The following is a 16,357-nucleotide window of genomic DNA, read 5'->3' as shown; positions in this document are numbered from 1 at the left end:
CGATTTTGACGCCAAGTATCGATTATTAATTTAAAAAAATTAGTAAATAAAATTGCATGAATGGTTGGCGAACATCAGCCAAAAACAAGTGTAATACAACTTCCAGTCCAGTAGATGTCGCTGCGGATGTGTTGATGCACACTGCCTTGTGTCACAAGCATTTCTACTGCGCCGAGTCATTCAAAAACAAAACATGGAGGAGAAAATATTGCAATGCATCGCAATAATTCAAGTATCGTGATGCAGCGTGATAGAATCGCGTCGTGGCCTGTGAATCGTGATTCGAATCGAATCGTGACTCCTTTGGCAATACCCACCCCTAGTCACTAGAGGCATGTTTTAGAGTCTCTGCTCCAGTTAACAATTAATCGATAACTAGATTAGTTCAAGAGTGATTCAGTAATGGATTAAACACAAGTAAATATGATTAATTGATTCAGCCCTAAAACAAAGTTCTCAGCAATGACACCAAGTAAAAAGCAATTGTCAAAAAATCCTAGATAGGAAATCACCTAGGGCTGCACAGTGATGCGGTGGGTAGCGCTGATGCCGTGCATCAAGAAGGTTCTGGGTTCAATTCCCGGCCCGGGGTCTTTCTGCATGGAATTTGCATGTTCTCTCTGAGCATGCATGGGTTCTCTCCATGTACTCCGCCTTCCTCCAACAGTCCAAAAAACATGACTGTTAGGTTAATCAGCTTCTTGTGAGTATGCATGGTTGTGTGTCTCTGTGTTTCCCTACTACTACTACAAAGCTTTACATATTGGTCAGAATACTGGGGTGAAATGATCCAATGAAAATGCAGCCATCTCACAGAGGCTTTCAGGCCATCCACGGACATTAACATCCCGACAGGAGCGTCTAATAAGAGGGGTTAAAGACAATGTCCAAAAAGTAGAAAAGCCAAATTGGAGCGACTGTTTCTCGTGACATCATCAAAATTTGAGAAATGGCAAACTTACTCTCTTTCGATTAGGTGTGAGTAATAAGAATTTAAAATCCTCACATAAAAAGCCTTAAATGGCCAAGCTCCATCTTATATCAGAGATCTGATTGTTCCTTATGTTCCTAACAGAGCACTTTGCTCTCAATCTGCAGGTTTACTAGTGCTTCCTAGAATTTCTAAAAGTACAGTCATGGCCAAAAGTTTGCAAAGTCAATATTTGCCTAGAAAATGAACTTTATGCCCTAAAACACATTTCAACATCATTGCAGCCCTGCCTTAAAAGGACCAGCTAACATGGTTTCAGTGATTGCTCCATTAACACAGGTGTGGGTGGTGATGAGGACAGGGCTGGAGATCGATCTGTCATGATTAAGTAAGAAAGACACCACTGGACACTTTAAAAAGAGGCTGGTGCTTGGCATCATTGTTTCTCATCTGTCAACCATGGTTATCTCTAAAGAAACAACTGCAGTCATCATTGCACTGCACAAAAATGACCCAACAGGAAAGAGAATCACAGCTAGAATATCAATATCAGTAACTCTTAGGAAAGAACTGAAAAATGACCCCACTGTTTCTTTTCATTCAGTTTGACTGAGGTGGAGCTATTTAGCCAGAAGATTGATAAAAAATTTCAGTTTATCAGTTTGTAATTTTATCTTAGGCTAAGTTCAGACCTAACGTGCTTTGGGCAGCAGAAGTGGTCGCTTTAGATGCAAAATCTATGGTAGACGCGCATCAAGGCGAAACAAATGGTCCTGCAGCACGTCTAGAGCAGCAGGAGCGACACACCTTGATGCATCACAGCAGCGCCTTATGAGCAAATTACATTTTTGCTGCTAGACGCATCACATGAACCAATCAGAGAAGATGATCTGGGTGCTGGCAGGGAGACAGACACAGCACTACTGATGCAGAGCGCTATGATCACTTCCCTTTACTAACTTACTCACTTTATTAACGCCTAAAAAAACCTTAAAATTTGGAAACCTGTCCAACTTACCTGAAAAACCCTAACATCTACTTCCAGCCACCACAAACAGTAGGGGAAACCCCACAAGAGGCGACCGGGCCTGAGGCAGCTGCTGCTGGGGATTCCCAATGACGCCGCACTGCTGCTATGTGGGGGTCTGAGCGGCTCAGACAGAGGCATAATATTCTGGATGGTAATCTGGATCAACTGTGTGCACAGAGGATGTTTTCAGGTGGACTTTCTCACTTAAAATATATTAAAACTACTTTTTACCCACTGATCAAAGCAAATATCGCAAAGCCACTCTCTGCCATTGAACACAGGAGCAGCAGAAACATCAGACACATCTGGACACACTTTACTGGACATCTGACAATTTGGACAAGCATCACGCAGCAAAAGCTTTTTTGCTTTTAGGAGTGTTTAAAAAATGAAAATTGCATTTAAGTTTATATACACATATTTATTTAATATTTTAACACCTTTTATTTTAGAGGGAACAGATCCTTCACTCATATCTGTGATATGTAAAAACTTTCTAAGGAAGGAGAGTAGAGAAGCACCACAGTATACATCTTACATTTTTTGTAGAAAAGACTGAGCGAGTTGGACTTCGGCTGCCTTGGAGCTTGGCAGGGAGCCTGGGGGACGGACTGAGAGGCAGCGGGATTTTGAGGGGGTGTGGCCGGGGATTCAGGGGGCAAAACCCGCAAGCCTGGGCGTGTTGGGGAGAGGTATCTGGAAATCACAACACAGGGAGCGGAAGGAGGAATCAGTCCAATTACTGACAAAGGGTAGAAAACTTTCCTCTTACCAGACAACAAGCTAAGAAGAGATACATGATGATGCACTGAATGTTTGGCAGACTAAGATCTGATTTCGGTTTAACTGTATCTGAGCACCAGTTTGTTTGATCGATAACTTACAGGTCAGCGGCCGTGTGGTTGTGCTGCAGCGGCTGGTTCAGGCTTGCTGTGGTCTCAACTGGCTCCCCTGCTGAGCTCGCATGCTCCTGCTTCAGCAGCTCATATAGAGGTGAGCCCTGCAAAGACAAGCATCAGCACAATGTCTGTCAAACAACCTTGCATCAAATAAATAAATAAAACTTACACCAGTGCTTTCAAAGAGGAAAGTGAACATTACATGGCTCTAAAGATTTTTATTTGAATGTGACATGTTATCTACATACTCGGCATTACACTGCTGTCTGTATTTTATGATGTCGAACTATAAATCTTTGCTGCAAGAAAATCGTGCCATGAGGAAACTTTTGGTTCATGCTTGTACAAAATAACCATCGTCCAAGAAGTAAAACCTTAAATGATCTAAAGCATGTTATCAAAAACACCTTGGGTATTATTCTGGGCTGCTATTTATCAAAGAAGCTGTTGAAGTTAGTTATTGCTAATAAATGTGGAATGTGGAAAGTACATGGCATAACAACCTCCCCACCATGATGCAGATGCAACTGTGGTTTTTAGTGAAAAAAGGCTCACATTTTCCGTGACAAACCAACAGTGTACCCATGATTTAAAGGTTCAGCTGCTTTCATCTTGGTCGGAGTTCAAGTTCAAAGGAATAGAGAAACATATTCACTAAGAACAGAAACATTAGGGCTGCTTCACAATTCCCAGTTCATATATATATATATATATATATATATATATAAATAAAAGGGCTACTACTAGCCATCATTTAGCTAATCTATTAATCTGTTTATTACCGTAATTTTCAGACTATAAGCCGTACCTGAATATAAGCTGCAGAAACTAAATTGCATGATTTGTACATATACAAGCCGCACCGGACTATAAGCTGCAGTTTATTTATGTTTAATTACCGTATGGTTCGTGCACCGAGAGTATTGTCGGGAAAGAGGCAACTTTTTGGCAAAGCTACAATATTTTAACATTTCAACATAATTGAATTGAGACAATTCTTCCTGCTGGCGTCTCCAACGTCTCACCATTGACTCGTTGATTCCAAGGTTACGTGCAGCGGTTCTATTTCCAAATTGACTGCCTTTAACTTAAAAGCTGCATCATATGCATTTCAACGTTTGTTTTCCATAATGAGGGTGTCACACAAACTGTCTTGCGCTCGCAATGTCCGTCTTCCTCGGAGTCTGCTTCCGGAGGACGTCCATAATCCCCAGCGTGGCTACTTGTGCGTTGAAGCAAATGTGACGTTAACATGTTGGATGGTAAAATCTATAGATTTAGGTATTACCCTAGTGGCCGTTAGCTGCAAAAGACCATAGATAAGCCGCATTGTTATATAAGCCGCGAGGTCGAAAAATGGGGAAAAAGTCGCAGCTTATAGTCCGAAAATTAGGGTATTTATTCGAATAATAATCAGACATCATATATCCTATAATGATAATTAAAAGAATTAAACCAGGTGAAACTGAAAATTTTCCACTCGTTGAGTGATAGAGCATACTGACAGGTGAAAACCTTTTTATGCCCAAAAAAATATATATTTAGATTTATTTCTTTTTACAATTATAGTATAATTACTACTCTAAGTGGGTCACTTTCTCAGCTAAAGGCATGCTTTAGAGTCTCTATAACAGGACTGAAACAATCAATCAGATTAATTGCAATTGATTATTTAAATAATCATCAACTAATTTAGTAATGGATCAATTGTTAACTGGAGTATAGAGACTGTAAAACTTAAACTGCTTTGAGCTGACAGAGTCACCCACTTAGTGCAGTATATTAACATTCTGCATTTAAGATTAAAAATAACTTTTTCTTCTATCCATCTGCTCTATCCAGAACTACTTAAGTGGAAAAGTTTTAGTCTCACCTGATTTAATTTAGGTTAGTTGCAACCCTACTCTACATTCCAGTTAATGATTAAATGATTACTAAAATAGTTGATGATTATTTCACTAATCCGTATTAATCCGGTTAATGTTTCACCCCTAATATCAATACCTAATATCAAACCTAGAGCCTTAGTTTAATAGTTTCAAAATAAAAAGAGATGTAATCAAAATCAATATAAAACATCATGATGTTTCTTTACATGATGCGTTTCTGAGTGCTGACCAATATGTGTAAAAAAAAAAAAAAAGTTTCCACATTTAGTTAATAAACTCTGGTACTTTAAAGACAGATTTTCTTTATTACCATAGTTACTGAGAAAGATGTACCCTTAGCACCTAAGATTTTAAATTCATGCTGCTGTGATCAACATCTATCATAGTCATAGGAAATTATTTATGACTGATTTTCACAAAACATGTTTCCCTTTCAAGAAATTCCCCCCCATAACAACCCTGATGAGGGATATGTGATCAGATAACACCCATTTTTCCATGATGTTGACAGAAGACACTCCTCATTGTATGTGTCACCAATGGGCAAATACAAGTCTAACTGCCAAACCTCAGCTGTAGCTCATTTTATCAAGACTACACGCTTTTTTTAATCAGTGATGTCAAGATTAGCATGCGAGTCAAGCTAACACCCACCACCCCCACCCACCAACACCAAACCACACACGTTCGGAGGATGTCTAGATTTAGCGAGTGGTAGAAAAAAAAAAATCTACTGCAGGCACAGACACGCCATAAATGCATGCTGACGCCACTGAAATTTCAAAAGCACACACTATTTGACAGCTTCCACCGTACTGGATGACGCACAGATACCAGTACAGTGACTTTTTTAATCAGGTTCTTCAGACAGCTTATCAATGTATTTGTAAGCTTCCTTGGTTGAAATCAGCAAGGTGTGTCACATATCTGATAAAACCATAAATCTTATCTCTGTGAATATACAGACATGGCTAATTGTGCAGAAAGCAGGCTTCCAAATGAGTCAGTGCTTTTTTTTAAATACAATGTTCACACTGCAAAACAAAGAGGGAGGACTTTGGCTCCAGGTGAAGGCTCCGCCTTGCCTTTTAACCGTCCAACCAGTTCCTTGTATGACTTTCATATGAGCAGACAGCTTTGGGGTTTGTCTGATTTACAGTAAACCAGGAGTTGGTAAAACAACCACCATGTGCCCTCAAGACAACTGCAAGAACAGACAGAAGAACACGAAAGGGGAAGAGCCACTCAACCGTTTGTAGAGCTGAGGAGCAACACATGACTGGGTTTCCTGCAGGATTAAACATTTCCACTGAGAGGACGCTTTCTTTTACTTGCAAAGAACTGAACAATGGAAAGATTTCACAAAGGGGAGAAATAAAAGACTTTGGAAGACAAGAGAGGTAATCTGCAAAGCGTCTGGGTGTGGAGGCTTTAACTTTTGACTTACAGGAAAAGTTGAGGACTATTTTTGAACATTGTTAACTTCCTAAAAGCCTCTAAAGATGAATAACAGCAGCAACTGTGACAATGATGACTTCAAGTACCCCATGTACAGCACGGTCTTCAGCCTGGTGTTTGTATTGGGGCTTATATTTAATGCCATAGCGGTATACATCTTCATGTGTACACTGAAGATCCGGAATGAGACCACCACATACATGATGAACCTGGTTGTCTCTGACAGCCTCTTCGTCCTAAGCCTGCCTTTTCGGATTGCCTACTTCATCAAGAGAGAGTGGATTTTTGGCAGCGTCCTCTGTAAGATCTCTGTGGCGCTGTTCTACACCAACATGTACGGGAGCATCCTCTTCCTCACCTGCATCAGCATGGATCGCTTCTTGGCCATCGTTCACCCATTCCGCTCGCAGGGAATACGCACAAAAAAGACGGCCAAACTGGCCTGCCTTGGGGTGTGGGTAATGGTTCTCTCTGGCAGCATACCTACGGGGTTCCTTCTGGACACCAGCTCGCCGAACGAGACCAACGTTTCCTACTGCTTCGAGAATTACTCCAAAAAGCAGTGGAAGAACGAGCTGTCGATGGTGGTGATTTTTATCGAGACTGTGGGCTTCATACTTCCACTGATGATTAACGTGTTCTGCTCAATGATGGTGTTACGGACATTGAGGAACCCTGCAACCATCAGCCGAGGGGGGAGCCTCAACAAGCAGAAGGTCCTGAGGATGATCATTGTTCATCTGCTTATCTTCTGCCTTTGCTTCATCCCCTACAACGTTAATCTCATCTTTTACACCCTGGTGCGCACAAAGGTCATCGCAGGGTGCTCAGCAGAGCGGGTGGTGAGAACCATCTACCCCATAGCTCTCTGTATGGCAGTGACCAACTGCTGCTTTGATCCGGTCGTTTACTACTTCACCTCGGAGACAATTCAAAGCTCCATCAGACGGAAGTCGACAGCTTGGTACAACGGGACCAGACTGTTCGACAAACTGTACACGGACAGCTCACAGAGCAGTCCCAGTCTACAAACCAAGAGCCTCACCCTGAGCAGCATCAGACCCGGATCAAAACACAATGAGTCCACCGTGTGACAACAGCGCTACTGTTGTTGGTAGCAACACAACATAACATATTTTCCTGAGACTTGAAGTGAAGCAAACAGAAATCCAAACAGAAACATTCCCTTCATCAGGACAAAACAGACTTTGGACTTAAATCCCAATGGGAGCTATAAAAACAGAAAGGTGTGTTGCAACTGTGTGTAACTATGTCACACCTTATCCAAGCTTGGATTGGGAAACGAACCCATAAGCTCCAGTTTAACTAACAATTATTGAGGATAATGCTTCTGTGATCTTATTTATTAGAGCTGAACCAGTATTATTGCTCTTTTAAGGGTGCTGTATTCTGCCGTTTGTTGTTGTGTGTCATATTTAGTCACATTAAGTCCAATGTGCACTTTAAAACCTAGCATTTTTTTGAATACCTTTCACTTACAAGCTGAGAAAATAAAAGTATTTTCTTTTTTTAAAAAGGTCTGAGTTTTAATCAACCTTCTTTTTACAGGCAGATATCGAACAGTTGATAAGAACTTAAATCAACTACTCAGGGTTCAAAGAGATATTTTCAACTCACAATTCAGCACATTTACAAACCCCTTCTCACTCCAGTGTTAAAATTCTGATCAGAAAAACCTTATGATGAATTTAAGGTAGTGTTTCATTCAAAGCTGGGCTTTAAAAAGGAAATGGTGCGTGGAAACATTGAGGCAATGAAAAGAGGGAGAAAATCTGAAAAAGGTTTAAATGTGGCAAACATTTAAAATGTCTATTCTTGAATGTAATAAACCCCTATCCCTATTATTGCATTTACTAACCAGCTAAGGCATACACGGAAACCAAATTCAACGAACGTTGCATGAAAATGTTCTTGATTTGAGAGTCAAATTTAACCCATTAAGCTGTAGCCTGAGTGTGTATCCATAGCTCTTTGCAAACAGAACACTGTGGAAGCTTGTGAAATATGTGCTCCTCCTCATAAAAGCTATGCACGACAAGACTGAGCATTACAGCATTTTTGTTCAACGTTGTTGCCTTAGGCTCTGTCCCGACAAGAACAGACTCACTCCAGGGATGGAGAAACCAAAACATGCGAGCAAAAAGATGCTTCTTCAGCAGAAAACTTAAGCAAATAACAGCAGGGAGGGCTATAGCTTTGCCACATGTATTCAGCACGAATTAATGGGTAGGCAGAAAACAGATAAAATTCATTGCTGTGAGAAGATATTTAGTAAAAAAAAGACTGACGAATAAAAAATGTTCAGAGTAATGACCGCTTAAAACTAATAACTGTTTGTTTAAACTGCCAAAGAAGACTTTTGTGTCAAAGAAAGATGGACACTCTTTCTATGCCTGCTTAAATTCGGTAGGGTTTCTGATTATGAAAGTACTGATTAGGCTTTTATTAAAGCTTCTGGATCAGATCTGGGTCTAGACTTTGACTAAAACAGCCCAAAACATTCAATATAAATGTTTTTGTTTTTTTGAGATTTCAGAGGTGGACTTGCTAGCTGTTAGATCCAAGAAGGTTCTGGGTTCAAATACTACCCTGTTAAAAGAAGGACAATGTAAATGAGTTCTTTAACATGGGCTTTTAACCCCCTAGTGGGTTAGTGAGGTACTGCTGGGAGGCATCTTTGCCAACAGCCCTAAACTGGCTTTAGAAAGCTTCAGCAACGTATTGTAGCTGTAGAGCTAGGCTGGTTCTTGCAATCTTGGTGCCACGTGCTGAAAGGCTCCAGTTTTAAGTCAGAAGCCTGAAAGAACAGAAAAATCAGTGCCTAAAATAAAGACAAAAACCAACAAAATATTTTGTGCAAAAATCAGAGGACTGACCCTGGATCAGGCCGATTTTTTCTATGTAGTAAGAAATTCAAAACAGCAATCTAAACTGAAAGCAGGAGCAAAGCCAGATGGGGGTCCAGGGTGGCCATGGTTACCTTTAGCCATTCATTCTCCACCCCTGTGGCCACCACTACTAAATGATTTATTCATATTTACTATACAAACATAAAAGATGACAAATACAGAAGGGGAGAGGACAAAGGTCTGTGTCTCTGCAAGTCATCCAGGAGTCTGCAGTGTATTTAGACATGAAAAAATAACTAATCACATTTAATGTATAGTGTGTATATATTAATATTATATAGAACAGCCCTTTTCTTTTTCTGGAAATGTAGCTTAGAAACTTCCAAGTCATGTATTAAATAACTACTCCTCTAGCATTGTGTTAAAGAATTTCCCAGATACACTCTGTGTAAATGAGAGGTGTTCAATAATAATGCCCCTGACCATCTTCCTCTTGTTTGAACTAGCTGAAACTTTGGATGTGCAATTATTTATTTCTCTATAGATTAAATAGTAAATCACAGCTCTGAACTTATCATGGTTTCTGATTAACAGGTGTTTAAACTGAGTTAAGTCTGAAATGGAGCCCGTTGAGCCGAGCAGTAATCAGGTTTTATATGACATTTTAAGGCCATCATCACCATAAGTTGCTTTCATTTCATGAAAAGTTTCCTGTAGTGTGCGTCATTTCAAATACAAAAACCTGGATCATTGCTTGTCACTCAACAAGCTCCGTTTCAGGCCTGACTCAGTTCAAACACCTGTTAATCAGAAACCACTATTATTTCAGAGCTGTGAATTGCTACTTACTCTATAGAGATATAAATAATTGCACATGTAACATTTCAGCTAAATCGAACAACTAGAATTAGATCAGGGGCCTTACTTATTGAACCTCCCTCATATTTCTGTTCTGTGAGGCCTTCTCTGGCTTCTTGTGATTCTAAGTTAATTAAAAATATTTGTTGAGAACAGTGGAGCTACAACCGAAGCTAACTGATAAAGAATATAAAACAGGATTCATATGATCTCCCTTGCTGCAGATATCCAGACAGATAAACTTGATGTCGTAATAATCAAATTAGCTTTAGTTTAGATTCTGAACAGCAGTTTGGACGACCTCCTAAAGCAGGGGTGTCCAATTAATGTTTATATTGGGCAACTTCAGCATTATCATGTCTTTAAAATAGGACAGACGCAGCTGTAAAAATAAAAACAAAATATCAAACTCCTCTGGTAATATTGTTTTACCTACATTTCCTTAGCTGTTTGTTTACCCTCTAAAAGCATGCATGCCACATGATGCACCTTTTTAAGCTGTTGGGGCCTGATAAATTGCTGTGGTGGGTTGGATTCGGCCTGTAGGCATTGAGTTTGACGAATATGTCCAAGAGGGTTTTTTCTAAAGCAAAGAGTTCATGATTCCATTCATTTTAGCAAGTTTTCAAAGGTCCTGGAGGAGCCAGGATCTTTGAAAACTGAGTCCACTCCCTCTTATTTCAGCTTTCAAAAGCCCACAATGCAGCGATGGAGTTGATTACTCCCCGCTATTATCGCATCCCCACCCCCTTACAGGGGAAGAGAACACCTCGCCTGTTCAGCAAGGCCAACAATTCCCTCTAATGACTCCCCTTTCAAACACATAGACAGGTATGGGGTATAGCAGGCTAACAAAGAAACCAAACGACTGCCCATTCCTAAGGGGCAGACCCGTTCATCTGGTTCAGTTTGGATGTTTTCTAAGCCAAAACAAGGCTTTTTTTTGGTCCACTCTATAAAGCCTCAAACTCAATGGTAATTCAGACATTTTGATTTGAAAAAGCTTCCTGGATGGGAAGCGAAATGTCTTAAAACTTGAAAACAAAGTACAGCGAATTGTTTTTTTTTTACATTTTTGGAATGACTATGACCTCGATGACTGGGAATCTTCACCAGCATTTCTCTTGTTTGATTAATAAATGGGTTTTTATATTTTCATGGTCTCCCGACCAAGAGTGAGTAAAAGAGGAAATAACCTATTTTCTGCACAGAGAAACTCTTTTTTCTTTTTAAGAATGTATAAATTTTATCATTTAGGAAACAAATATTGGCTTTTTTTATTATGCTTGAGTAAAGGAGTTAAGTCAGAACTTACACCGTTACTAGAGTCAATTTTTACACAAGCATCTGTACTTTTACTTAAATAAGAATTGCAGTTTTTTAAACACCTCTGTTCATGGTAAGGTTAACCGTATTTCTTTCCTTCATTTAATGTCATGGCTCTCACTTTGGTTTGCTGGAGTCCCAAAACTACTCAACATCGAAACCATTAGATGTTAACAAGTTTAGCTTCTTTCAGATCTACAATTGTTCTTGATGCCTCGCGGTCAGAGGTTGGTACTAACTAGTTACATTTACTTGAGTAACTTGAGTAAAAATGTACTTTTAGTACGTAGGTTTACTGTGACCTACTTCTTACTTTTACTGAGTAATATTCTTGTAAAGTATCGCTACTCCTACTCGAGTGAAATCTCTGACTACTCTGTCCTTTGTAAGTCATTTCAACTATACCAAAATCAGGTAAATACAATCATATGAAGAAGTTTGGGCACCATTATTATTCTTTATTATTTTTTTATTTATTTTGGGTGTTTGCAACAGCTATTTCACTTTAATGTATCTAATAACTTATTGACACAACAATATTATATGGACTAACAGATATTATAACAATATTATAATGGACTGACAGAAAATGTGCAATATGCATTAAAACAAAACTTGACATGTGCAAAACCTGTAAAGTTTTGCACCTAATCATTTTATTGATTTGAATAACCTTAACTACTTTTCAATGACTTACTGAAACACAAAATTGGAAAAGATTTGAACTTCATATCTAGGTGTATCCAATCATGAGAAAATGTATTTAAGGTGGCCTGTTGCAAGTTGTTCTCCTGTTTGAATCTCCTCTGAAGAGTCATCATGGGCACTACAAAACAACTCTCACATGATCTGAAAACAAAGATTGTTCAACATAGTCGTTCAGGGGAAGGATACAAAACGTTGTCTCAGAGATTTAGACTGTCAGTTTCCACTGTGAGGAACATAGTAAGGAAATAGAAGACCACAGGGACAGATTTTGTTAAGCCCAGAAGTGATAGGCCAAGAAAAATAGGCAGGAAGATGACGCTATAGGTCACTTGAAATAAGGTGTAGCGGTAGCTACTAGAGGCAGAGAAGAAGAATGGTGAGAACATTCAAGGACAACCCACAAACCACCTCCAAAGACCTGCAGCATCATCGTGCTGCAGAATCGTGCAGCTCATTCACTCATTTTGCACAGTTCATTTTGTGCAAAATGAACTGTGCATCTTTCAACAATTCAGCTCATTTTGCACCAGGAGAAGCTGTATGGGAGAGTGATGCCACATAAGCTTGTTCTGCAAGCACGCCCTAAACAGAATCGCTTGAGGAATGCAAAAGCACATTTGGACAAGCCAGCTTCATTTTGGAATAAGGTCCTGAGGACTGATGAAACAAAGATTGAGTTGTTTGGTCATAAAAAAAAGTAGTTATGCATGGCGGCAAAAAAAACCACAGCGTTCTAAGAAAAACACTTGCTGTGTTTAGGTGAAGGTTACATCATGCTATGGGGCTGCGTTGCCAATGCTGGCACCTGGAATCTTGTTAAAGTTGAGGGTCGAATGGATTCCACTCAATATCAGCAGATTTGTGAGAATAATGTTCAAAAATCAGTTACGAAGCTGAAGTTACACCGGGGATGGATATTTCAGCAAGACAATGATCCAAAACACCGCTCCAAATCTACTCAGGCATCCATTCAGAGGAAAAATTACAATGTTCTGGAATGGCCGTCCCGATCCCCAGACCTGAATATCATTGAACATCTATGGGATGATTTGTAGCAGGCTGTTGATGCTCGGCGACCATCAGACTTAACTGAACTGGAATTGTTTTGCAAAGAAGAATGGTAAGAAATCCCTTCATCCAGGATCCAGGGACTTATTAAAAGCTACAGGAAGAGACTAGAGGCTGTTGTTTTTGCAAAAGGAGGATCTACCAAAAATTAATGTCTCATTTTGCTGAGGTGCCCATATTTTTGCCTGCCAAATTTAGTGTTAATGCATATTGCACATTTTCTGTTAGTCTAATAAACCTCAATTCAATACTAAAATTCAATTCAACCCCCAAATATTTAGAAATAAAAATAATTAAGATTAATAGGGATGCCCAAATTCACTGTATACAGAAAACAGGAGATATTAACAGACAAAGTTCTTTACCCTGTCCTAAAATATAAACAATTCTCACTGTAAGGATCAGTTATCTAAGTATTGTGTAAGTTTTATTTGCATGAATTTGTTCTTTTAGATTCATGACATTTATGTGTTCTTTATGAGTCTTTAAAATACCAGCTCATGAACATAAAGTCTGTCTGCGTGCATAATTTCTAAACAATAAATCAGATGTTGGTATCCAACTATTACTCAGTATTCAAGAAGCCTTTCAACCGAATAGTTTTAAAAAAAAACTTTTACTTGAGTAATTTCTTGGATGATTACTTTTTACTTTTACTTGAGTAAAAAAATCTTAAAGTAGTGCTGCAAGTAGTGCTACTCTTACTCGAGTACAATTTTGGGGTATTCCACCCATCTCAGCGTGCGATCAACGGAAACATCAAAGACTGAAGGGTTAAAGTTGACCCATCAACAAGACATTATTGAAAGCCACAGAACACAACAATGCGATGGTGGCAGGTGTGATGCAGTCATATTAGCTCAGGCCAGTGGCTTCGTCTGGAGGCTGCCGTGTGCACCGAGCAGATGCATTGCATGTCCATCTGAGCTGAAATACACATTTATCAGTAAACCATAATTATCATAAATGCTCAGAATGACATGAAACGACTTTGCTTGAATTGGAAGTACTAAATGCATCTAAACAACGCTCTAAGTGAGGGATGTGATGCAGATCGACCTTGTGGCTGCACATTGCTTAGTGAATGGTGAAGGTTTTCACACACAGCCCTTTGGTTTCATTTATTGTTGTTTTAAAAATAAATATAGCTTAAGATCTCAGCAGAAATACCACTTACCAAACAAACAGGTTTGGGTTTGTGCATTTTCTTAAGAACTATGATTCTATTTTCTGCTTGTGTTGAGCTTGAAATATTTTTTTTAATCTAATCAAGGATTTCATTTTTATTTTACATTTTTACTTTAAACTAAATTGGTTTGATGATCCCTAAAACATTTAAGGTAGATTAGGAAAACGTTTTTTGCCATACTGTAGTTGAACAGCAAATATTTTCCTTTTGCAAAACAAATCTTTGTTGTAACCCCCAAAAAAATCTGCATTCATGAAAAAACAGCATTACTAAGTCTTTTTAAGTAAATAATTGTACAATGTTTTATATTGACTGAAGCTGCAGATAAAAAGGCAATAAAAGTAGAATAAAAATAAAAACACTTCCCCATATCTCCAGAGAGTTTCTAAGCCCTCAGATGCTTAAAGGGACAGATTTACAACAATGTATGACTGCAGCAGCTTCTTGATGCTATCAATACATCAGCTGGACAGAAATCAAGTTAATAATCATGTTTAATCACCTCTAAAGGTTACCTTCTACAGAAGCTATAAATATAACTGCCTACATGAGTAAATGAGGCAATCTGGCTTTAATAAAAGGCTAATAAATGTGTAAATCAATAAGAAAACTGGCTTGGTAAACAGATAACCTGGTGATCAGGATATTTTATGTTTTCTAATGACACAAATATTTAAACTAGATGGTGAAGGGATGGAGCGTGGGAGTGGACCATGGTAAATGGAGGGAGAAAAAGGGGAGAGATGCTGATCAGTAGGATGATGCAGCAGGGAATAACAGTCGCCTGAGAGCAGCTCACTGCTCATCACCACTGCAGCCCAGATATAGGTGAGTTAGACAGTTTTAACTATTTCTATGGCAAAAAAAAGGGAAGCTGTATATTTATATATTTGTCAAACAAATCACTGAATCAGGCAGAGGTGGAGGTTTGATGTTCATTTCTTCATCATATTTATTTGATAAATTATAAAGTAAAAATATAAAGTTTTAGCTCACGCCTATTTGATTGTCTATTGGAATACAGAAAAACATTTAGGTGAGATAACTGATGGGATGTAATGGACATAAAACACATTTTCAAACAAAGAATCAGTCCTTTTTCCCTCAGATAAGTTTGGGTTGGTGCCTGGATCAGTAAATAGACGCGTACAGCTCCGGATGGTTGTCCTATTTTGTAAAAACTTGAAAGTTGTGGTTTTAAATCAGGCTGTGAATTATCTGACAATAAGAACTCAGATGCAGTTTCCTTCAAAATGTCTTAGGAAAGTGAATCAGCATCTCAGTATTCAAAATTCCTCAACTTTTTTGGGGGAAAAGGTGTTGATAACAGTGGAAATAGGACTTTATGTCCTCGTTCCCTTAATAATAATCTACTAAACTGCCATCCAAAATGCTGTTCTCATCCACTAACACTTTTGTTATCCAGCACCTTTTGTTTACATAATGATGGCATTAAACAGTGCTGCAAAACACCCACAGGTGCAAGGTTTGCTGGGAACCGCAATTATTCTGCACCGCATTCTCTTGAACTAGGACATCAGTTACTTCCTCCTTTCAACCCTTTCAGATACTATATGTGTTGACAGTAATCCCTTTGCATTTCAAATGTGTTATTTCTTCAATGTTGTACTTTTCCATAAATTTGTTAAGCGCAAACTTTGGTGCTCTTAGACAAAATAAGTCATTGTTGCAATCATTTTTACAGTACATTTAAAAACTGATTAAATGCTTTCATAGTATGGATGTAAAAAAAAAACAACCAAATCAAATAACTTACCATTAAGATCATTTAATTCTTAAACTATACAAGAAAAAAACCACCCTATCAGCGTATCATAATAAGTATTATTGAATTTTCTTCTTCAAAGGGAGATCATCTTATTAACAATCACAAATCAAAGGTAAACACTTCTTTAAAAGATGTTTACTTCTGTTTAGATCAGTTTTTGCAGTGTAACTATTATATACTGTCAAAGCAGCTGTTTTGCAAACTACATTAAGAAATATCCTGTTTAAAACAACTGTCCAATATTTTAACTGAAAATGCTGATGAGCAGGGTAAAAACCCAAAACATCTCATAACACAGAGTAAACATTAATAAAGAGTACTTACAGTCAAAGCCTCCCATAA

At 38.6% G+C, this 16,357-nt stretch overlaps 2 protein-coding genes across 2 annotated transcripts in view; one reads left to right on the top strand and one right to left on the bottom strand.

Moving 5' to 3' along the window:
• rb1 (retinoblastoma 1) overlaps positions 1–16,357 on the bottom strand; it is a 49,768-nt gene that overhangs the window by 5,640 nt on the left and 27,771 nt on the right. Inside the window, exons 18-19 of the mRNA XM_038294521.1 lie at positions 2,846–2,961; positions 2,500–2,657 (exon numbers count right to left, since the gene is read on the bottom strand). Coding sequence (XP_038150449.1) covers positions 2,500–2,657; positions 2,846–2,961 — 274 coding nt within the window. The remainder of the gene's footprint in view (positions 1–2,499; positions 2,658–2,845; positions 2,962–16,357) is intronic.
• Positions 5,792–7,744, top strand: LOC119789583 (lysophosphatidic acid receptor 6-like). The gene has a single exon (XM_038294523.1). The coding sequence runs from the start codon at positions 6,252–6,254 to the stop codon at positions 7,299–7,301; it is 1,050 nt and encodes a 349-aa protein (XP_038150451.1). The 5' UTR covers positions 5,792–6,251; the 3' UTR covers positions 7,302–7,744.

Source organism: Cyprinodon tularosa, unplaced genomic scaffold, assembly GCF_016077235.1.
Source record: "Cyprinodon tularosa strain WSP-4 unplaced genomic scaffold, ASM1607723v1 ctg341, whole genome shotgun sequence".
In the NCBI taxonomy this organism is placed as follows: Eukaryota; Metazoa; Chordata; class Actinopteri; order Cyprinodontiformes; family Cyprinodontidae; genus Cyprinodon; species Cyprinodon tularosa.
The sequence above is the reverse complement of the archived record's forward strand: the minus strand, read 5'-3'. Positions and strand labels throughout refer to the sequence as shown.